This window comes from Onthophagus taurus, chromosome 6 (genome assembly GCF_036711975.1).
Source record: "Onthophagus taurus isolate NC chromosome 6, IU_Otau_3.0, whole genome shotgun sequence".
Classification (NCBI taxonomy): domain Eukaryota; kingdom Metazoa; phylum Arthropoda; class Insecta; order Coleoptera; family Scarabaeidae; genus Onthophagus; species Onthophagus taurus.
In genome coordinates, this window is record NC_091971.1 from 6,237,665 (window position 1) to 6,262,728 (window position 25,064).

General features: G+C 37.3%; 1 protein-coding gene across 3 annotated transcripts in view; it reads right to left on the reverse strand.

Annotated features, from left to right (window-relative positions):
* Window positions 1–391: 391 nt before the first annotated feature.
* The window catches only part of LOC111427934 (neuroligin-4, Y-linked-like), a 120,411-nt gene continuing 95,738 nt past the window's right edge, over window positions 392–25,064 (reverse strand). For all 3 annotated transcript variants that reach the window (XM_071196381.1, XM_023063298.2, XM_023063297.2), the window contains 5 exons: window positions 16,150–16,296; window positions 14,902–15,857; window positions 12,244–12,395; window positions 8,486–8,604; window positions 392–2,661 (listed from right to left, as the gene is read on the reverse strand). In XM_071196381.1, the coding sequence (XP_071052482.1) occupies window positions 1,622–2,661; window positions 8,486–8,604; window positions 12,244–12,395; window positions 14,902–15,857; window positions 16,150–16,296 (2,414 nt within the window). In that variant the 3' untranslated portion in view covers window positions 392–1,621. The remainder of the gene's footprint in view (window positions 2,662–8,485; window positions 8,605–12,243; window positions 12,396–14,901; window positions 15,858–16,149; window positions 16,297–25,064) is intronic.

The window sequence follows — 25,064 nt, forward strand, 5'->3', positions numbered from 1 at the left end:
ACAGTTGTAAAGGTTGGTTCTGTGCCTTACCTTTGATGGTACACCTCGAACTTCCTTAAGCTTTTAAGTGGTCATTTGAATTGCACTCCATGACGTGATTTACCTGGGTTTATTCAATCGTATCATTTCATATCAAGAAAGCTGCTTCAATGAAAACGAAAGTGGATGTCATAATCATTCTTGCAATTAACATTGAACTGGCGATAACATAATCAACGATTTTATATACAAATTTTTGAGTCACATAAGCAGGTTCATTCATGTACATTTAATTTAACGATTACTTAATAAGAATAAACAAATTAAATGTAGTTAGAGTAAAATTCTGATTCAAATTTTTAACAATTATTGATTTTGAAAGTAATGTATAATAAATAATAAAACACACGACTCTTTTTAAACCGTTTATTTAATAATTATTTTCACATTATTTAAAACATCTGCAACAGGTCCAAACTGAATGACAAATTCATGGCGGTACGTTCGTTTTTATACGTTTCTCTCGTGGTAGACAGACTTGTAAATGAAAAACGGATTTTTAGGACATAAATGTCTCTATTGAAAAACAAAAACGAAATTAATACATGTTATCGCCGATTTTTAGTCATAGTTAATACCAATATATATTATATACAATTCCTATAGTGTATATAAATACATAGTGCACCTTTCCTCTACGCGCGTTACGACCCTTTTCGTGTTGATTGAAAATTCAAACCGTTTCACAATTTAGTTAATTCATTTAATTTTATTAATTTAGTTCGGTGTGTTTATTTATATTTACAAGTAAAGATTGTCCGTTTGCCTTAAAAAGGGTTGTTATAAATTAAAAACACCGTGTTGTTAAATCCTTTTTTTTTTGTTGAAGTCGTAACTATTGTTCAAAAATCGTGATGATTAACTTTTCAGAAATATCGGCGCACTTTTAGTTCTTACAAATCCGTTCCTAGTGTTTACGTACTTGGCACGAACTAAAAAAAACTCGGTGAAAATTTAAAAAAAAATTGATATCTTCGTTAAATTTAGTGAATTTAGTAAATTTTAGTGGCAGTTGATTTTTCATTTTGAAGTATATTTTCAAAGCAATTTCTAATTAAACGAGAAAATAATAGGAAAGATGATGTGAGTAGTCTTGGTAACTATGAAGAAGAGGAAAGTAGAATGAAGTTTCTTCATTGTTACTAAGTTACAAGATTTGACTTTTTAATTGTTTTTTTTTAACATTTACTTTTTAATAGTTATAGTTATTTTTTTAAGTGATTCATTTTTAGTTTATAAATAAAATAGTTTATCATAACTAGATTTTGAAACATATAACAGGGAAAAAAGAAGGACATCAAACTTAACGATTTCTTTAAAACGAAATGTGTGTTCATTTCCGGATATATTCAGTTCTGAATATAACACTTACACATTTAACACATTCAGAATAAACTTCGATTTATTTTTGTTAATATTTTAGTTGGTATTTTATTATTTACAGGAAACTCAATTTTTCATTTTTAATTTTTTAGGCTACTGTGTTTAGGCCCGACTATCCGATTTATTATTATCCGTTTTAAACACACCCTACTACACATAGTCATTGAGCACTTCAATATCTTTCAACTGATCTATGCTATCACACTCTCATTTCACTCATCGCTGCCTGAGGCAAACGCATATTTTTATTACCATTGTTCGCCAATAAAGGTTGATTTTCTGGTGGACTTTTTGTTCGCGGCGGCGGTGGTGGTCTTGGAACGCTCATATGCATCGTTGCGTTTCCATTTGGAGGTTGAACCAATCCTTGTTGTTGCATTTCCGCTATAACACAAGCTGTATTGTTCATAAGACTGGTATTTTTTGGCAGTGTCATACAACCCGGGTTATAATTTTGAGAGCATAGCGAAGCGTTTTTAGGAAGCGTCATACAATTGCTTTGAGTCGACGATGGGACCTTCATACTCGACAATTGTATATTCGACGGGCAAAGATGTTGTTGAACCTTCGATAAGGTGCTGATATCTTGTTGAGCGTTAGCTAGGATCATTGCAGAAGTATCTTGCTCAACATCTACGATGACACTTCCACTTTGAGAGTGACCCATGTGGTAATGGCTGTGTTTAGATATGGTTTCAAAGTTCGGTTGGTTCCTGTTTTGTTGTTGCTGCAACGATTTTACTTCCATACGGGTTTTATCACGTTGATAATAAACCCCGGCGAAAATAAGAACGTTCAGAATCAACAACGAACAACCGATTGCTATTGTAACACTTAACGCTGTACTATAAGCTGCATAACCAGCCGCTTCTAAACTAGCTAAAGTATCTGTGGAGGTATTTTGGTTTTGAAAACTTTGGTGGTTAAACGTATTTGGAGAAACAACATTAACGCAAGTTGTTACAATAGTATCCATAGTAGTAGGAGTTTCGATGCTGGTCAAACTAACATTTGGTCTTGGTCTATAATTTAACTCCATAGTTGGGTTGTAATAGCTAACTCTTGATAACGGATCGGGTCTAACAGCTCCATCGTACAAATCAGCATTATTATGATTCCGAAATAAATTGTGTCTTGCCACGACGTCTTCCATCCCCGCCCTATGAAGCTCCGGAATCAGCCTCAACCAAACGCTCAACTGGTGCGCACGGAAATGATTCTTCATTCTCGGTTTCATGCCTGCAAGATAAAAACGAATTTCGTATTAAAACCAATTGCTTAATTGCTTGGACGGGTAAGTTCTAGGTCAGTGGTCAACAATGGAAACTATTTAATTCCAAAGCAAGTTAAATTTGAAACTTAAATTAAATGTCACAGACCCCTCTGTGCCTGTGACAGCTAGAATCCTTTACGAGATCTAATAAGTTGAACAATAAGCTTTAAAAAGATTCAAGGTACGCTCGGCACAAAGGGTATTCGCTTTTACCATTTTAAGCGGAATCAAATGTGGAATAATGAGATTAGCTTTGTACATTACCGTAGTAATGTATAATGTAATATCGTGCATTGCTATAATATGTTTGTTATTTATTGCTTACATGAATACACAAAAATAGTTAGAAATGAATAAAAACTAATTTATTAATATAAGCATTTTTCATCATCAAATCTGTTGAGACTTTAGTTGAGAAATTTCCCAACAAATTTTAGCACAACATTTCATAATAAATAACACCAAAAATATACGTCCATGTCCACAAAGTGACTGTTTTTGTGTTGTACCGCTATCCGAGATATCTCGGGCACGATCGTTAAGGGTTAAGGATTCCAAAACCGGAATTGTGGTGATTTAACTTGTACAAACAGTTAACAATACGATGAATACGATATGATTGAATAGCACAATTTTTTTAAAAGTTTCCTTAATATTTTATCTGAAAGGTTTTCATAAAACTTCAACTATACGGCAAATTGTACTCTTCCTAGCACTTACACCTAGTTCGCTTACACTCGCCATAAGAATTTATTTCGAAAACTTCAAACGCTGTGAAACATTGTGAAAGTTCTGTCTGGCCGCAAAATAATCTATAAACTAAAACTTACACGAGCGAAACAAGAAGTAATACAAACTCGGTTAAAACTTGGAACACTTCTTTACGAACGGCGGCGAGGGAATTCGTGTGGAATGACTTATATTGTCACCTGAGCCTCCTAGAAACTATCGCGGAGGAAATTCGAAAGTACCAGCTCAATTATTACGGGATCATGGTAACAGCGACACTTCTACGACGGACGATTTTTGTCAGACAACTTTGCGATTTCTAGAGAAGCGACATCTGCTTTTCCTTTACGAACGTAAGCCGATCGAATATCTGGGGAAGTTGCCAGCTTTTCTTCGTATTTTCCGATGCAGTTACGACGGTTCAAACTAAAAGATGATTTCTTGGTGGTTTATCCCAGACGAAATCGAATCCTGTGTCTGGTTGTTCTTGTTAGTAGAATAAACTTCTCAGTATTTGAGATTAAATAGATAATAAGGTTAAAAGAAATTTTGTTTATACTTTATTCCGTGTAAAAACCTTGTATTGGAGTTCCTAATAGGGAGAAATATAATATAATTTATTCCGTCGTCCACCATGATAAGTGTGTCCTAGAATACTTTTGCAATTAAAATCTGTGACAGCTTACATAATCGTCCCGAGTGTTATGCATATTCATCTTGAAGCTTTTTTACATAGCAACTGGCAGCGTCGTCGACGCGCTAGCTAGAGCACGTAAAATAATCCGACCGTTTCGGTAAGGGAGCTTTTAGTCTCGGTAAGTGAGCTTAATGTATTTTTAACGCGCACTCGCTCCGTGTCCGAACTTTCTGGCTCGTGCCTCGTCCAGTCTTCTATAAATTCGGAGGCGACGCAACTTTGTCGCTTCACTTTGCTTACAAAAAATTGTTCCAACAGTTTTATAAAACAACGAGTTGTTTTAAGAGATGATAATAGAAATTCTACAACGGCAAAAATATATTAATTTTGAGGTAGATATTAAAGAATTGGTAAGTTATATAACGAAAAATATTAAACCGGCGGTTTTAGAGTGGCAGCTTTTAGCTGTGGTAAGTGTGCTTAATGTATTTTTAACGTGCACTCGCTTGGGTCCGAACTTTCCAGCTCGTGGCTCATCTTGGCGAACCTAGTAGTCCTTTATAATTTCCAAAGCGACGTCGGCGCCCGAGTTTGTCGGTGAAAAATGTCCCGGCGACTCTTTTCCTACATGGCTCCCGGTAATACGTATTCCCGGGACAAACTGCGGACGTCGAGACGCGCCGGGCGCATATAAATATCTTATTAAGGGTAAAATGTTAGCCGCCCGGACGAACAAACGTTCGGAGATTTGCAACCGGGAGAGCCGTACGAAGATGGGAAGATATCCCGTGACTCGCCATGTACGCGGCTTGAACTATGGATAGGGGGATTTGTACGAGGGATTGTGGAAATTGCGGGGAAAATGCATGACGCCATCGTTAGGATGATAAAGGGATGGTTCTCATACGACAAACATATTGTGAAAGGGAGGTGCTTCGTTGTTTACTGGGATAAGATTAAAGCAGTTTGGGATAATTTATCTATAATAATCTAATTCCAAAATTATCTCCGCTTTGCATCATAAATAACTTCAAAATGATCATTACGAGACGTTCTCCGCATAAGTCAAAGTGTGGTATTGGTGCCGTAGATGGCGCTCTGTCGCCAGTTCGCTCCGGGTGGACGACCGACAATGATAAAAAGGGACAGTACGTGGGAGCTCCCAAAGGAACGACAGATTTATGGCCTCCGTGCGATCGTTCCCGGAACATTCCCGGAGACGTTTCGGGAGTCACGTCGGGATGGGCTCCCAGAAAAGCGGTACCAGAGACTCGACGGTAATTACGGCCAAGATGACGCCACTTGTCGTCATACATCATGGAGAGAGGGGTTAGGAATGCTCGCCGGGATTTTTAAAAAGAAACTCCCCCGAGAAATTCCCCGACTCTTGAACAAAGGGTCGAAGAGGACCCAACAGTCACTGCGATGTCAGGTGGAGTACCAAAGAAAAAGCTTCTGAACTGCTTCTGTGAAGAGTTTTATGAAAGGGTTTTTATAAAAGAATATCTTAGAAACAAACAGGATCTTCATTGACTTTCTTATGAAATAAAAAACGTGACATCTTTTTAGGTAATTTTAATCCATTAAAAAAAAATAACATCTCAAGAACGAATTGAGATATCGAGATGATGTATAGAACATTCTAAAGCAAATTTAATACAGATTTAGCGTGCCACAAATAATTTCTTAGTTTCCATCAGCATAGTTTTTATGATTTTTTCAAATCTTCATTTTTGATTATCAGAGACTATAAGATTTAAAATTTAGAAAAATCGAAAAAGTTTGAGCTGCCCCTGTGATGAGTTTATGAGAAGTTTTTTTTAATAAAATATCTTTTTATAGATAATTTTAATCCCTATGGAAATAAAAAATGTAAAAATCCCTTTAGAGACACAAGTTTGTAAAGTTATACCGGAGGCATTTCTTTAGATGCAGTTCTCAATTTTGGTCATTGCCGTCTCTGCCATAAAAGTTCCTGGAGGAGCACCTGCGCCGAGCTGCGACTGCCAATGGGGCCACACGTGATTCAATTTAATGTGGCACCGACGTCGCGATCATCCCAAAAGTTCTCGCCAAAACTCTCCCCGGAACGAAAGCAGTTGCGGTCCACCTAATTTAAATTTGAGAAGACGAAAAGGGCACGTCACGCCGTCCAGGGTTTAGTCCTTATTCCTTCTATTTTCCACAAATGTTGGCAGCGCGAAACTAAAGTTAATCCAACCATTTGCAATGCAAATTTTTACGGCTGCGCTTATTTCTCTGCGGAGGCACCTCCGGTTCTTATAAAGTCAAGGGACCGATGCAATGCACCTATTCTACATGTGGATAAAGCTCAGGTGCCGTACATAATCCGTTAAGGTATATGCAATTTCATTAACTTAAAAAAGTAAACGTAAAGGCCAAAGTTAATTAAAAGGAAGCTTTCAAAGAAATTTCATTGAAGTCGTGAAAATGAAATTGTTTCCTTTGTTTTCCTAGTTTATACAGTATAAAAGCGCGCATTCACCTAAATTCTGCACCAAATTCTACACTCCCCATTCAAAAAGCTTCTAACGTAAAAAGTATTCACCCAGTAATTCAATTAAGGTAATGCCTAACAAATAGGACAATTTCAATTTTCCAAGAAGCTAATATATCTCTTCAACAAGTGCATCAGCCGCAATTTCAGTAATGTAATTTTTAATATCACCAAAAACAATCTTTCAGATTACTGTAGCTCTCAAATAACAAAAGCAAGGAGATCCAATTTCTCCAACTGAAGTTATTTCCCGGAGTAACTTTAACAACAACACTCTTTTTGGCCACTAATCTCAACCTCTAAATATTTAAAAACCACCACCGCTTCGTTGCACTGAAACAATGAATTTTTAAAGCGCGCTTAATGTGCTACTCTATACGTCCGTCGTTTTTAATATGACGTGTAAAATGCCATCGACCGAGTAAATTAAACATCGACTGTAAATAAACAATGAGAGAATGAGGCGAAGAAGTAAAAACAGTGCACATGGTTTGGTTGTTTCATTATCTAAAGTGCAAAAGGTCTCTTCGCGACCGAGAGAACATAGTCGTTTTAAGCCCTTTCTCCAAACGCTGGTTATCTAATAATGTTACTAGATCGGTGAGCTTTAGTGAAGATTTCTCATACAGTTGCATTAAATATCTTCCGTTTCCTCCATGAGAACGTGATCTAATCGGAAGCGATGAATTTGAGACATTACAAACCTTTCAGACAATACACGCATTTGCATTAACAATGTATTAATGCGATCGCAATGCAGTATAATTGTAGCGTAAATGAATGCGTTCAAAATCTGGGTACCTACTTGTAGGGCGTTTCGGTCGAGCAAATGTAAGTGATCACTCACCAGGTACACAACAGTAACTGAAAAGCGAATAATACATCAAGCTCTGGAGCTCTGTGTGAGACATCACTTACAGCGGGGCACACGGGGATCGTGTGCTGGGCGAACATCTGCCGCTGCGCGAAATATATAAGATCCATCCTTGACGTGCACTCCATTTCCGCCATTTAAACCCATCCGTAATGTCGGCTCGAGACCATCAATATTCAAAGGGTCGCCCCATCATTTATTACCGGATCGAAAAGAGGCCGCCATTCGAGGTTCCTTAACTGCAGCCAATTTTAAATAGCGCCCGTGGCCATTATCTGGCACAGTTCCTTTGAGATGGGATCCCCGAAATCGTTCTTTGTTGTTCGCGTTTAAACGTTCCCAGTTACGAGTTTCTTACGCCTCAAGCTCGATGAGACGAAATTTTAGGGGTTTTAATCTAAGGGGGAGCAGTATCCGGATGCGATTAGAATACCACCGAGGGGAACGATTTGATGCTTTAACCAATTTATTCGAGTTGCGGTTGGAAAATTTCATTACTAATAGAAATATAAATTATAAAATTATCTTTTAGTTTTTTTCACATATACAACATTCGAAAGGGAGAGGAAGAGGAAAAATCTCTAGAATTAAATCATAATCAATAAAAAACAGTTATTCCAATCGAGATAAATAAAATAGAAGCAAAATAATCACGTTTTAAATGAATTTAAAAGAGTTGTGGAAAGCTCTAAATATAATGTTAATACAATACGATAAATCCACTATAGGACTTTTAAACTGGAGCTCGGAATCGATTGTTTCTCCATCTCTTCGTTTTTTGTACCAGTTTTATTTTTACCAATGATAGCAAATATTCCAAAATTATTGCCAACGATCTCGTTACACACTAATGGTAGTTAATTTTGGGCCAATAAAACAGAAGCTTCGCGAGTATATAAATTTTACATGTAGTACCTATACAAAATTCGGACTTTATTGCTTTTATGGGAATTATTGGAAATTTACACTCGATCGACTAATGAAGTTTTGATTGCATTTTAATTTTGTTTTAGTTTGTATGTTTTTACTTACCGATTTCTAAATATTTTTGGTGGATTGAGTCATACTCGTCCCAAATAATCGATCGAAAACGATTTCTTTCTCTAGAAGCTGCCAACACCGGTTCTTGCTTATGATGCTCGTTGGGATTTCTAAAACAAAACGTACACTTAAAATCATAGCGATGTGAAAACACAATCATCGTTTTCTAAACTTAAGAACCGCAAATGACCGGACACGATAACCTGTTTCGTATTAGGTCATTTGTGGTTTTGAACTCGTGAATGGTGTAATCGACATCAACGGTTATCAAGGGTTTAGTGGCGAGGGTGTCGTTATCGTTATCCTTGATGAGGCACGTGATCTCGAAGAATATGACCAACATTTCACCTATAACCTCCAGGAGGAAGTTTTAATAGTTAAGATTTCGCAAAATCTGATTTCTACAAAAAGGGTAATTTCTACGGAATAACTTCTCGCGAGAATTCTGCTGCCAATTTTGCCTTGGGCGGTCCTACAGCACAGTTGGAACCAGTAAGAAATTAGGGGTCCAGACGGATTCAAATTCAATTTGCATATGTAGATGTCGCAATCGCGGGGAGGTACACGGGGAAAACTAGGAAACGACCATGAAAGCTCTCGCTATTGAATTATCGGGGTCGGAGATTGCGTTTACGACTTCACTAGATTGGCTATTTACGGTTTGGATTAACGGCGCAATCGTTACATGTCTACATCTAACGTATTAAAGTATTTACTCAATATAAAACGGTCCTCGTATATATTCCGTTTGCGGTCGGTTTTACGTGCGAACACGTTAACACAACCAAATGAATACTGAAATACACTCTTCACGTGTCCTATACGCGAACCATTTTATGTATAAACACGTTATCGCGAAACTAAATAAGAGGTTTAGACGATGCGATACATCCTTTACGGGTTTAAAATACCCTCCTCTGAAAGATAAATGTATTAAGGAGGATAACGAACTTTATATAGGATATAAAACTCACTTTACTCTTTTCCGCCAAACTACTCTACCTGTAGACCAATGAACGGTTGTTTTACATACTATTTTACAGAGTTTATTTAGGAGTTTATTGTCAATTTCGTGGCATGATTTAGTAACACCGGGATCATTTCATGGGCGTGGATTACTCTCTGAGAGTACCTATTACTATTATTATAAATTTTAATGTACATTTGAGACTACATCATAGTTCAGATAATAGTTTAATGATCTAATAAGAAACATTTTTAATACGAAATGTAGTAAATGAACGAATTATAATCGATATACCACAAGATACATTAAAAATTGGGCACTGAATGATGCAGTGATTAATATAATAATAATAATAATAACTTTATTGCCCAGCAAATAAAAGTAAATATAAAATAGAAAAATAATGTAATAAAATAAAAATTAATAGTTTAACCCTTGTTCTAAAACCAGAAACCTCGAAAAATATAAAGAAAAACAAAATTAAAATTAAATCTGTTTTATAGAGAAAAAAAGCAAAAACATGCACAAAAACAACAACAAACAAAAAACTTAAAACAATAACGACTAATTATTATTACAAAACTTATGAATTATAATTCCGTGACGTCCGCGACGCAATTAGATAACGGAACGGTATTCTATTAAACAACCGAGACCTGAACGACCCAATACTTAATAATCTCTCAGTCGCAGAAATACGATTGTAGGATTTATAAATGTGGTAAGAGAAGCATCTATCAAATAAAGATGTTCTATGGGCCGGTGGCGCGATAAGAAAACAACACCTTGTCTAGCGCTCATGGACATTCCTTCCAAATTTAACCTTCTTAAACAAGTAATCGGGAATATTCCATAACATTAATTTATGGTAAGAAACCAACAATCGACATCCTTGATGTCAACATTAATTTTGAGGTTGTCTTTATAAATCTTCGCAACCACGTCCGCAACATTTCTTCGGGTTTCTCATTAACACAAAAAATTCGTAAATTATTACGACGCGAATATTGTTCATGTTCCTCCAAAAGGTACGTGTGTTTTGAAAGTTGCTCCTCCAGAACAACGATCCGCTCTTCTAAAGATACCACTTTTTGTCTCTCTTCTTCAAATCTCTTTTGGAAGATGTTGACTATACGATCTTTTAGTTTATCAATAAATTTATCAAATAAACTTTTATTATTCATAACTTTTCCTATAATCCTGAACACCAGGATATCTTCATCGACTGTGAACTAATATAAGTAACGGATAATCAGTATGTATGAGTAAGGTCTACGAGCGCACATCACGGAATTATCATATCTACGACGTTCTTGTACCCAACTTTTAGCTAGTTAAATTAAATTAAACTTAAAAAGTAAATTAAGGCTAATTAATATTTTAGTTTATCAGAGTTTTAGAGAAAAAAATCACGTACGAGTTTTGTTTGTTAAGCCAATTAAGCGAGAAAAGCTTTAATGGGGGCATTTGCAGTCATAGAGGATAGAGCCAGATTTAACTAGCGGTAACCCTTCTAACTACGTAGAGTTAGCCTATAGTTCTGTGGAATTGTATCGAGAACAAAGGAAACGAAACCGCAAAACTCAAAATTATTACCCTGCTTGGGTACGAACGTCACCTTTAACCCTGCTGGTTGCGTTGTATTAGTTCTAATAATTCGGTTTACGGTTGGCCGCGGTGCACGGCAATGAGTTAGGGGTCGTTGGTCGGTGCGATATCTATGCAAATTCCCGCGTAAATTTATTATGCTAATGGTGCGAGGCTGGGTGCGCGAAACTGCAAAACTTTTTGGCACTAAATTGCGCCAAATCGACATTGTTCAAATATTTTATAAGCTCGCGTTACCGGACCGGACCGTGCGCCGTGTAGGCCGTTATACTAGTCGACAGTTCAATTTGGGAATAACTGTACAAACCATTAATTCATTTTAACTGCCCAACTACCGTGTAGTGAACTTTGATAATAATTAACTCTGTCGGGGGTCGCCTAGAAAGTTGCGCATTTGATTAAACGCTTAATTAACGGCGCGAAAAACAAAACCACGCGTAATACGTCCTACACACGTCGTCCGCTGTCGCGGACGTGGATTTATTTTTAGCGCGTTCAAATTGACAATTTAGGTCATCGACCTCCCTCCCTCATTTTACTGTTAACGGGCAGGGATTTAATTAAAAGCTGGGCGAAATTGTATTGACCAGATTAAAAACGAGCGACAATATGCAAGAGGCGCGGAAATTTCATTCCAACCTTTCTAGATTTCAATTTATCTCATCACAACCAAACAATTTTAACTATAACAATTTCCAAAATAATAGATAGAATTTGCAAATATATCATGTAAGACGCGTTTTGAACAATTATTTATTCTGATAATTAATAATTTGCACATCAACCTGAATTTCACAGCGGGGATGGTGGAAATACGCCTGTCACTTAAGCTTCCTGAGATTTATCCGACCAAGCAAGGAGATGAATATTCAATGATACCGCGCTGACGTTGACTATGAAACTTCAGGGCACCTGCGCAACCGGCACACGAAACACGCCGGATGGTATTTACATGTTTGCATTATTAGGTCTGCGTACGGTCTCACTATTAATGCAGCCTCTACACGCTTAGCCACTTTACGCGAGTTATTTAATACTAAGTACAAAAAGATTAAAAATCCTTAAATACATTTTTCATTTGAAAAGTATTTTATTAAAGGAATTACGAAAGAAACGAACAACATGAAGTTTTAATAAAGTTTTAACTCAACGGAATAAAAAAATAATCGCTTACCCCGTTCTTGCAAAATTGGCCACATAAATAATGACCGCTTCAGCCAGTGCCAGTTCAGACCTAGTATAATTCCGGGGAAAATGATTGAAGCCGTCAACAAGTGGTGCACCAAAGAAAAAAGGTAATTCCTCGCCGTGTACGGTTCCCATTCTCTGTAAAAAATGAACGGAGGGAACGTTAACTAATGCATGGTATTAAGAAGTTTTATAGTCCCGAGGATTAAAATAGGTCCTCGGGGATGGAGAGGTACTTGAGATTATGACCATGAATAAGTTTACTTCAAGTCTTCATCAAAAAAATTACCACAGTATACGATAACTTTAATAATTTTGTGGAACTTGTTATCATTTCAAGTAACTTTAACTTGTAGGTTATCATTGTTGTAGTTCTACGGTATAAAATAGACTCATACAGAGACACATATGTGCCGACTAAATGTATTGTTACAGTTCCGGCAGCTACTGCAGCATCCTCATATCGGTTTATTTCTCCGAGACAACAGTAACCTTACGTGCTTACTTATTGTTTTAATATTCCCAGCTGGTAGGTATAATAATAATAATTTTGAGTACACTTCGTGGCCCATTATACTGCAAGTACGCCATAATATACTCTAAATAATTTCGTTGTTGTAGCGTGGTTTGGGAAAACTTACATAAAGTGATAATGTTCCACTAGTGTTAAGGTTTATGTATTAGTTTATGCCAAATATTAAATAACTAAAAAATTATATATGGTTCAGTAAAAATTCATTAAACCTATAAAAAATCACAAAGTCAACCTTCTTCAGAAACAGCATTATTATGACTACAGATTTTCAATTTTATCGCATCAAGTACAATGTCAGAGTCACAAAAAGTCATAAAAACACTAGGTTATGCCGAGATCGCTTGCTGCCAAGCATACAGTTTTTATGTTATTAAGCCAAGGTCGCTTGCGACCGAGGCACTACAACATGTGTTGCTTCATATTTCTTGTATTTACCTTTAATCTTTTATTAAACTAAAAAGTAGAGCTATACATTTACTTGTTAATTTATACATTTCTTAAAACTTAAGCTTTTATTATAATTTATAGATAATCCAGATTTAAATGAAAGTAACTCACATAATAATATAGCAACAACGACATGTTTCTAATTTGAAATTCTATACATTTGAGAATACGGTACAGTTCATCATCCAGTTCGCTACTCTGAATAGAGAGAGCTTCTTTATGTTTAAATCCTCTAATACGATTAAATCTGAAATGTTTGAAGTATTGTTTGCGATGTAATAAAGTATCTTGTTCCGATACTAACGTTAAATTGAAATTCTTTTCGTTGTAAGTTTATATTTCGTTCTAATGAAACCAACATTGAAACAAGTTTAATCAACGTAGCAATTCTATAAGAAGAAATTATACTCGATTGTAACTCAAGCTTTGCAATCTTGATGAAAGTGCGGTCTCGGGTTTCCCACAGCGCCACCTAAGCGGAGTGCCGGACGTATGTCGTCGCCTATTAAGACCACACGTGCGTCGTATAGAACGTCCCGCGTCTCTGGCACGTATTTCCGGCACGTGCTCCAGCAATAATACCCTCATTCCTCTTCTTCTCTCTTCGCCGGGGATGAGCTTAGAATCCTTCAGGTACACCCGAAACCTACTTCCTTTGTGAATCCATTTTTATGTTTATTTGAATCCTCTCCTTGACGTATGCTGTGCACGAATCGTGATGAGGAACCTCTTTGTATTTCTTGTGTCGACGACAGGTTTACGTGAAGTGGAGTTTAAAGGAAAATCATTTTTTGTTTTAATTTAAAATTGGGGTTGCATTTACCTCGGGTTGAGAACGCCATCTATGCCGGGAAGGATTAAAAATTCAATAGAGGTGGTGAAAAAGTAGCCGTCGAAATGAAAACTTCATCACGGTGAACAATGAGGTCCGGGCTTTGGTCAAGCTTACCGCACAATGGAATCGAATTGCCAATGTCGTGCTTTCTAAAGCCGTTAAGCTCATCTCAGTGGTTGCCATGCCCTCTTGTGGTAGCAGAGGCAGATGTCTTGCTGATTCTTTTAGCCGCCCAGATCACGAACTCAGTGGGAATACATTTTTTTCTGGGACCAACAAAATTTATCGCGAGACGAAGTCTGAACACACAATGACCTTTATAGAAAAAAATTCATAAACAGATTTTATTTTAGTTGAATGAAATTGGCAGTATAAAGATTAGAAGTGAAATAAATTCGGTTAAATAGCCTGTCATTTTTCCGATCGCTTTAGGTAGATCGAAGGTACAGCAAAAAAATAACTTCAACACTTCATTAGCTCCACTTACTTTGTCGATTTTTATTAACTCGAACGTCACAGGAATTTTAAATTAGTTTCGTTCCAATTCTGTCGAGTCCCTTTTCCCTCCTACGTGAAGAGGGAAAAAACTTATGGAAATTATTTAATCAAAGTGTCTGACGACGTTGGCGACTTTCTGGAATTCTCATCGAAGTTTTCTCCAAAGTAAAAAAGTGAAACACGTCGAAATTCTTCTATAATTATCAACCTTATTTTCGTTTTGTAGAGAAACATCACATAATCTTAAACTAAAACTAGAACTAACACTAGACCTAGACGGCTAAACCTGAATGTTAATAATTAAATTAATAAGTTATGTTAAAACTTACTTGTGGATAGTCTCCATCTTTGGTTTGATAATCGAAAACATAAAAAAACGTTTTAGGACCATTTCCTTCATGTCCTGGAGGTGGAGGTTTAGCACTGAGGAGATCTCCTGTTTGAACTAAGGGAGCTACAAATTGGGCGTCGCTCAAAGCGGCGACGGCGGCGTCTCTAGTATTAATGGGATGTTGTACAGTTCGTTCCCAGTCCGTATACTCGTTCACCACCGTGAAGAATATTTCACTTAAATGGTACGTGTAAGCGTTTCGCACATAAGTTCTTATGATTTTATCGCGTCTTTCACCCTCAAAGCCCGATTGAATGTCGTTTGATGAAAATCTCCAAAGTGCTTCACTCGTTACAACACCGAAAAGTAAATCGTAAGGATTGCTACCTCGTGGATTTAACGTCGCCTCACTTCGTTTCATATTCGCGTTAACCGGGCCAACGAAACTTTGTAAATCGGACGGTTTAAAATAAGTAACAAGTTCTTTTGCAAAATCAGTCTTAATCACAACACCATCCACACTAGGCCCAAACGCACTCAAATACGACGGGGCCACCACATCGGCTTGAAGAAGATCGTTTAGAGGAGTTTCCCTCAAACAATCCACGATCATTTCGTGATCTTTCGCCACATCTTCCGGAATACTACAATTTACTTCTTTTGCTAACTTCACCGCGTAATTAACGGGATCCTCAACTAACGCCCACGAAGATAAGGCTGAGCCAGAAAGCAAAATTGATCTGTGAAATAACCCCGGCATTACAGTCGGGGATATCATCAAAAAATTAATGCAAGCTGCTCCTGATCCGTGGCCAGATAATGTAACATTCCCTGGATCACCACCAAATAAAGCAATATTTTGTTGGATCCAATGAAGTGCTGCTATTTGATCCATCAAACCATAATTAGCTACTCTAGCTTTTAAGTGAGGTACTGGGTTGGCGTTAAGAAAACCTAAAAAAAATAAATAAAATAAAATAAGACAAAATAAAAGAAGTTTTGTGTCGATATCGATTATGTTAATGTAAGATAAACTTTGGAAAGTTGAAGTGATAAGTCTGTTTGTTTGGAAATGAGGACAATCTCTATGTGGCAGGCCAAAGTTCAGTCACAAAGTAATTCCAAATTTAGAGGTTGGGACCCCTTAAGATGTTTTGCCGGATAGTTTCGACTAACAAGGGTCTCCAACTAATTATAGTGTAGGGTAATGAACGGAGACATAGTCTAGATCATATTAAAGTCTTACCTAATATCCCGAGTCTGTAGTTTAAAGTAACCACGACCATGTCGGCGTATGCCGCTAACACGCTTCCATCGTAAGGATTACCGGAATTCCATTCGAATGACTCGCCATGGATGTAGACCATAACGGGATGTCTGCTCTCCGAGGATACTGGAAAAAGCGAAACAGAAGAGAATATTTAGAGAGTCGAGGACGTTCGGTAGATTTATATAAACTGGTGGCAACTCAAAACAATTCGCGTAGCTCGTAGCTCCGACCACCATTTACATCTTTAATGTCCTGCCCAGAGCAAACTGCAATTCTTTTAAACTGAAACAGTATCGAGTACATGTAATAAATTTGCCTCGGTACGGTCGTTACTTGCAAAGCTTGGACGTCGCAGCTAAAAGCCGGGGAGGGTTTAGATCCTATCCCTATGTTCCCGACTCACGCCAGAGATTCTAGCGTTTAAACGGTTTGAACAATTCTTTTTTTAGTGGTTTTCCGTAGACGAACGGCCGGACTAAGCAAATGGAATACCGTGTGTATACACACATCCACGTACTTCGAGTTTACGAACCGTAGAGATATCGCATTGGGATTTTTGTGCACACGTTCGATCGTGTATGGCGCAAGGTCGTACTAGGATAGGAGTAAATTTAGTGATTCCGAATATTCGCCCGTGCGGTCTTCTTGAAGTGGCACTTGGCGATAAAATTTACGAACACTCCCGCTTCGTTCGCACGCCCTGTATGCTAATCGTAACAAAAACGGGCTTGTACTACAAGACATGGACAGTTCGCGCAAACATATGCACGCGACACCTACCGGGATGCCAAGTAATTTATGGGAAAAACTTTGAATCTAATTTAGAACTTGCTAAATACTCATCACTCTCTTTATAGATAATTTAGGATGTTACAACATCTATTCTAGGAATTTATAATTAGCAAGTGATCAGTTATGGACGGTGACAGTTGGCAATAAACCCGGACACTTAGATTTCCCCACCCAACTAGCACGCGGACTGTTTCATCCGGTCAAATACAATTCATCCCCTGAGTGAGATCGGTCAGTGTTCATAACAACCTGTCAAAATGGGTTTGACCCCGTATCTGGCCTCCGTAATTGCCACGCCGGCGTACACAGGACGTAATGGCCCTGTAAATTCCGCTTACGTAATATAGGTGAGGACATTAGGGATGATGAGACCCAATTTATAGTCGCCCCAACGTATCGCGTTTTATCGTCAGATAATAAACAATACATAAGGATGCCGAGCGGCGCATTGTCCCCCAAAATTGTACCTTAATCAGAGTTAATGTTACTCTCATTTACCAGTCTAATCTACATACACATATGCGTTAATACAAAATATCCCCTAAAATTTAACTTATTAAATGAATATTAATAACATAATTATTCATTTTTAGTACATAAAAAAATTGATTTAATTTGACACCACATCATTTATCTTTTCAATTGACACACCACCAGGATTCATTAGCACAAAAAGTAGTACTAAATTTGAATATTTTCTCCATTCTACTAAGTAATAATGAGGTCGTTTCGAGGGATGAGTACTATTTTTTTCACTTTTTATTAGTTTTAATATGGTATATACTCAAAAAAAACTATTAAAGTTCCCTCCTACATTATCAAGACATAAATAAGTTGTCGTTGACACGTAAACTTTCTTAATTCAGTTGTAAGGCGTTAGAAGAAGAGTTAACGCGAGCAAATTCTCGGAAAACGCTTGCGCTCATTTCATTCGGTACACTTAAGAACTATTCCAAATGGGAGCTCCCTGCGGAACTTGTAGGATCAATACGGTTACAAGTGACCAATTCGAAAACTTCCGTTCATGGAGTAATAGAAAGTTCGATTCGTAGTGGTAGCTTTTATTTGCATCGACCAGATGAGATTTGTTTTGTCGACGATCAAATGTCACCCTCAGCGCATGCTGTTCCTCTATTCCATGTTGTTTCTCTGACAAGAATCGCCACTAATTCAATTAAAGTGGATACAGCAGTTTTGCGAAATGGTTAATGGAATCGGGTTTCAAGATTTTTATTCAGATTGCTTACTCTATTTTTTCAACCTCCCCGTTTTTTGTAGTATCGCTGTGGTTGAAAGGATTCTCTCACATAAATCTGGACCAAACGAATCCTGGTTTCTCTCTCCGCAGGATTCTTGGGACAAGGGTCAAAATAATTGGTTCATATTTCTTTTCAACGATTTCTCCCCGGTTTATCACGCAATATTTGTGTCCTTGCTAGCAAAACAAAGAAGAAATATACTGTTATAGTAAGTTAGAAAAAATCTTGCAGTACAAATGTTGATCATAGATAATTGGGTGCGAGAAAATAACACATTCCCACATTCAAATGCACATACGACGTTGCCACTTTCCACGATATTTTATTCATGAACCAGGGTGTCGTCTTCTTGCGAACTCGGGTGAAAAAACGAGAATCTTTTCGTGGGTTTGTGGTGTGGACCTGAAGTGGGCGAAACACGGCAGAACGTCGGGAATTAGGTCGGGAGGATCAAGCCCTGGGGGCAGCCATCCCGGGATCCGATTACGTCCGTAACTACCGCTACAATTCATCGCTTAACCAAACACGCCGCATTGCTGGAGCTTAATAAGGCTTCAACCATTCAATTATATCTCGACAATAACGTGAGCCGTTGTTATTTGTATTGCTTCGCTTGGCTAAGCATCACGAGTCAACTTCAAGGGATTGGCCTAATAACATTATAATAGTTTGCACACCAGTATTAGCAAAAGATGCTAATATTAATGATAATTGAAGCTATAAATTATTTCTATGTTTCCATAAACAAAAACATAGCAATGTTTTGAATTTGATCAATTTTTAATAAGCCTCAACCCATTTTTAATGTATTTGATTTTAGAGCATTTCAAATTTTTTCCCTAACAATTTCACATTTCACCATTTCAAAGTTTAATTTAAGTTATCAATTTTAATATATCTATTTTTTAACTTTCATCGATTTTTAATCATTTTAAACCCGACCAACAATTTCATTTTGGCCTGTTTCAGTTTTTTTTTTCAACTTTTAATTTAAGTTTTAATTCATAAATAAAGACACAGCAATGATCCGAATATCACGAATGTTTAGCAATTCCCAACTATGCGTTCAAAGTGTTTGATTTTGGACCATTTCAGATACATTTTAACAATCAACATATTGGCTTTCATTCAGCATATTAAAATAGATATTTCAAACATCAGTTTACGTTATAAATCATGTCTATGTCTTCATAAATATGGACAGAGCGATGTTTTGAAATACATCAATATTTTATTATCTTCAATTCTACTTTTATAGTTGTTGATATAGGATAGTTTCAACAATGTGAAGATTCTTACTTGTTTATTTGTATCAATGTAATTTTTAGCTTGTTTTTAAGCTTATAGTTTGCAATTTTAGCTGCCACAAAAACAAGAACTATTGAGCCGTAGATCATGTGGGCGAGGTTGGGCAACTATGCGGCGTTAAATTCAAGCCGCCACCAATTTAATTTTCGTCGCCCACATAACGTGAGGGTAACTTTCCGAGTCAATGCGGATGTCGAAAACGAGCGGGTTATTGGCGAAAACTGTTAATATGGCGTACAGAGTGCAGAAATCGATTTCATTGCTCGAAAAACATACAAACAGAGAGCGACCAAACTGTGGTGGACCATTACGTTTGTTTACTTGCCTAATTACTAGCCACGCTCGGGTTGAAATTTCCCTGTACTGTAGTGTTTGACGACAAGAGATAAGTTGGTTACGGGAGTTCACAAGCGATTATTGCTGTAATGGCGTTTCTGACTCATATTTCTCAGTTGAAACGAGCATTAATGCTATTAACGCAAACGCTACTATAATGGAACTATGTGGTTATCATGCAAACGCTTAAAATGATCATCTCTACGGTTATCTCTTATCTTGTTTATATCCCGAAGGAAAAGGAAATGAAATATCATAAGAAACGTCAGATGTCGTTCATAAAAAAAATCGAGACGATACGCAGACGAAAAGCAATCTAAAATGTATGAGATTACGGGAATTGGATCTTGGAGTAATCCTGCGAATAACGTGGTAGATGTAGCAGACAGTCGAACGATAATCCAGCTAAATTGAAAAATAGCACTTTATTGAGTTATGGCCACTAGAAACAGTAGCTATTTGTCAAGTCCTGCGGTTCGTAAGTCAATTGCGAAACGTTTTTAAATGATGACTTGTAATGGTCCGAGGGAGGTGGAAAAATAAATTGTTTTTTAGCGTTTCTCTTCTCCGGCTGTCTAAAACTAAACCGATCTACTATTTCATTGGTCGCATATTTCTCACTTTTCATATGGTATGCACGACCGTCCATTTCGTACTCCTCCCGTTCATTTCCATACGATTCCGCTACGCGCACAATATCTGCGCCCGTAAATCATCTAAATGAAATCGCATTACATACGTCCGGCCCGGAAACCGGAAACAAAACAAACGCCTCCCGAACAACCCACGCCAATAAAAATGAACCAAAACTGATCCCATTAAACTTCACTTAAACGAGAGATTTTTTTGCAGTAAAGCAATTAGTTCAGCCGCTTCAGAAGAAAATTGATGTTAATATTTGGACGGCTTTACTGCACCGCGGCCAATTGAAAGAGACGCTCGTTAAAAACTGCTAGCTGGCCGCATTCAATCGCCCTAATAAATTTTTATATCCAAACCCAGATGTCGCACGTTGAACGCAATATCTTTCACTATAAAATCAATGAAATTTCAATTTACTATCATTAAAAAGTATTTTCTTATAATCCCCTTTTTTTGAACTAAAACTAGAACTATAATCCTCTTTTTTCTTCTGAAGTAAAATCTAAATGTTACATTTTGATGGGTAAAGGTGGTGAAAGTTATTTATGGCATTAATTACGCTTTTTTTGAACTAAAACTAGAACTAAATAATCCTCTTTTTCTCTTCTGAAATAAAATCTAAATGTGACATTTTGATGGGTAAAGGTGGTGAAAGTTATTTATGGCATTAATTACCGTACCAGCGGTCCCTCAGGTTGCGTACGTTGCAAATTGGAGGCTCTCCGGAAATTTATTATTAATTTCAACGAGAGTGTGGTACCCAAATTTCTCAACAGGAAAACTTAACTTTAAAATTAGTTCCGCGTTGAAAATTAATAACCGTGAAGTAACCTGTGTTTAGTTTGGTGGAGTACTCTTTAGATTATTTTTAATGAATTTTCTGGTGCGAGCCGCATGGGGGTACTGATGATGGAGCGGGCGATGCTCTTGTCTCGCGTACTCCATAATTGAGCCCTGTCGTGCGCGAAATTATTAATTAAATTAATTATCGATGCCGTTAATGGTTTGTTAGCCTACGCCTAACAATGTCGTTGAGAGTTTATCAGTAATTGGGTGTATTCGATGCGTGTTTATTAGGTCATGCAAACATCTAAATATTTATTATAAAACTTCATAATTGAATGTGTTTTTAAAGGTGTTAAAATATTTTTAAACAATATAGATAGTTTCGAATAACCTGCAACGGCGCATTCAGGCGAAAATAGTGTAAAACAAACGTCGTGTCGACGTTCGTTGACGGCTAATTTTGATTGATTCACGCCAACAGGTGGGTTTCGTGCGAAGCCATTATTCCCGTTGGCAATCAATCAATTTTGTGTCCGGGCGCGCGTAAATATATTATGCAAGCCGGAGACGCCCATCTCGGGGGCTGTTTCGAAGGTACACGTTGGGGCGGAGGCGGTAAGGGCATCGGCTATATTTTACCGTCGGCGATGGATATCATTCTGCCAGGCGATCCGAAGCAATTTCTTTTTCGATTTCATAATATTTCACGTCTCGAACATTTGCCCGCGTCCAACCGGCCGGACGTATCGTTCATCTCCCCTTTCCCCTCTGTGATACATAGACGACCACTCAACAACAGAGACTCGGTTCAACTCGCGACCGTGTTCTCTGCTAGATTTTCATGTATGAGAATATTTTAGAATATGAAGACTGACTCCTCTTTGATATCAATTCACGTTGAAAAGGAACTAAAAGTCGATTTTTTTATTATAGTATAATACTTGACATGTTATTTAGGTCATTTTGTATTTTATATAACGTGCATGAAAATTTAACCTTTAACCCCTATTAAAAGGATTATGCCTCTACTCCCAATTATACGGATGATCGCTCTAATGATAGTCTCGGACGTGTGGTCCGCAAACGGGGCCTTTTGCTCGTTACAGCTTGTCCTCTAGGCATCTCTCTTCAGTCATCCACATTTGAACCTAGAGGCGCTTGGCAAAGGCACCCTTACGAGTGTCCTTCAGTGGTCAAGGGGCGTTCTTAATACGTGCTGGCTTCCAGGGTATACGTTAATTAGAAACAGCCCTTGAAATTGGTACAATTTAGGCCGATTGTCTTGCTTCAACGTCTCCTATATTCTCTTGATTTCTAGACACGGTTAAAAGTACTTTTAGAAGTTAGTTAAACTTTCCGTTAGAAGAGTAATTTATAGAAGTGAAATTGTATGTAGGTCTACAAATTGGTAATCGGATTCAGTCGAGAGAGAAGTTTGCCGACAAGTTCCTTCTAGAAATTATACTAATTGCAAGCTAAATTTACATATTTCGCTCGATCCTACGGGCAATGGGGATTTTGTAGAAATAATTGCCAATGCAGTCATGAATTCTATTGGGTGAAAATTGTGAATACCGTTTTATAAATCATATCACGTCCTGGCCTTTAACAACCCATTACGGATAACGTTAGATTTACTAAACTACAGAAGTGATGCTTGAAATAGAATTATCCTAACATATGCAATCAATGAGGTTTGAGTTGGTTTGAAGAATTATTGTAATAACTCAAATAATAATAGTAATAATGATTTCAATTCAGATGCTGGTCATCATACAACGCGTCGGGTGGCCTCGGGTTTATGTGATGAAGGCTTTATCACCTCATGATTAATTAAACCGAGGTCGCTTGCAGCTAAGGCCCAGCGATTAATATTATGTCAAGCTGAAGCTGCTCATTATATTGTAACGCCTCGGCCGCAAGCAGCCTCGACTTTAACACCTATTGAGTTATTAAGCCGAGGTCTCTTGCTTCTACAATATGATGACCAGCTTCAGCTGCATGCTCACCCATCATGGAAGTGGGCTAAATGATTGTAAACATTATTGATTAATGTTGGGAATGGATTACATTAAATAGTATTAAGTGTTGATTTGAATTGAATGAGATTACTCAGGTTCAAAATATTTCTCTAACTGTATGAGAGCCGCAAGTAGTAATACTGAGAACATCATATATACAACTAAAAACCTTTTGATCTTCCTCAATTTTCCGTAGTTATTTTTGGAAACGTTTTCCTTTCATATGAAAATTTCTTAAAAAAAAAAGTAACTTCCAATTTCTATTGAAAGCTTTGAACATTTTGTTTGTTGCGATACAGCATGTATAAAGTTACCTGCGTTCGAGGTATCCTCTCTTATACCTTTCTGTCCTTCTCACTGAATAAAATGCAATTTCATATCGTCCATAAACGCGTGAACGACGATTTTTATCGTCGTATTTTTCGAACGCCGAATATCAAATTTACGCTTGAATTTACACGTTTCGGCTATTTTAAATTTAGCTTTTTAATTTTTATTTTGTCCCTTGAAGTAAAGTCGTTTACTTGGAGCGAATCAGTACTGACTTAGAAAAAAATGTTTCTGCTGATGATTGATACTTAATCATGTATGTGGTATCAAATTAACGCATTGATCGCAATCGGAGTTAGTAATGGTATACAAACAAGGGCTAACCATGCTTAATTCTGTTTATCTGTCATTCACTTGCACTAATAGATACACACATAGTAATGAAGCGGTGTCTAACTAAATATAATGATTATTAATAACGATATTGATATGATATACTTAAAAGATAGATGAGAAAAATTTAGATCATAAATAGGAACAATTTAATACATTTTCGGAGCGTTTAGTTTTTTTTGTCGTGTGATTGATGGTAGATGGCATCACGTTTGGAAAGGTTTTAACAGGAATTTATTGCCACAAATTGACGTGATTGATTGAATTGTTAAATGACTGCGATACAATAGAACATTTTTATTTCTTTTAAGCTTTATTAATAGTGAAAATTTTACTACTAAATCATTATAGTTCATTGAACTAAAACTAGAACTAAGTTCAGTTACAACGAATGTTTTATTGGTTGTAATTTATATGTAGAAAATGAACTGCATTCGAATGAAATCGATAAATATCACATTGAAGTATTGAAAGGGTGCAGAAACTTGAAAACCTTTATAATATAACAAGGTTCCATATAAAAGCGATTTTATGTAGAGTTTCAAGAGGTGTTCGCGAGAATAAAACATCGAGAGAACGACAAATGGCGAGAGTACGTCTCCACCCGAAGTACACGTCAAAGTAGTCCATCTTTTGTCACAAAAACATTGTACAGTTTCATTCAAAAGTGAAGCGGGGTCGAAAAGAACTGGTAGATGGTGTCCGACACCTCCTACTGCGGCCCCTAATCCCTCAAGACTCCCGCGCCTCCAGGCGAGTCATACCCTGAGGGAACCCGACGAGGAAGAGCGTCAGGATTCGTTTTCGCTCTCTCCTTGTCAGGGGTTGTAAAGTGCACTCAACCTTGCGAGGACGCAAGCCGTGGAAATAAAGATGTGCTCGAGACATGCTCGTTGACGATTCCTGGGAATTTACAGTTAAGTGGTGAAACCGGTACATGCCACACATTTAACCGGAACCGGTATGAATATTGGGGATTATCTCGGCTTTAGTTTTCGGGCTCTCGGTCCTGTTCCGGGGGAAACACGACGAGTCGCCCGGATTTAATTTGAGGTTCCCTCAGCTCCCTATTACCGCTCTCAGG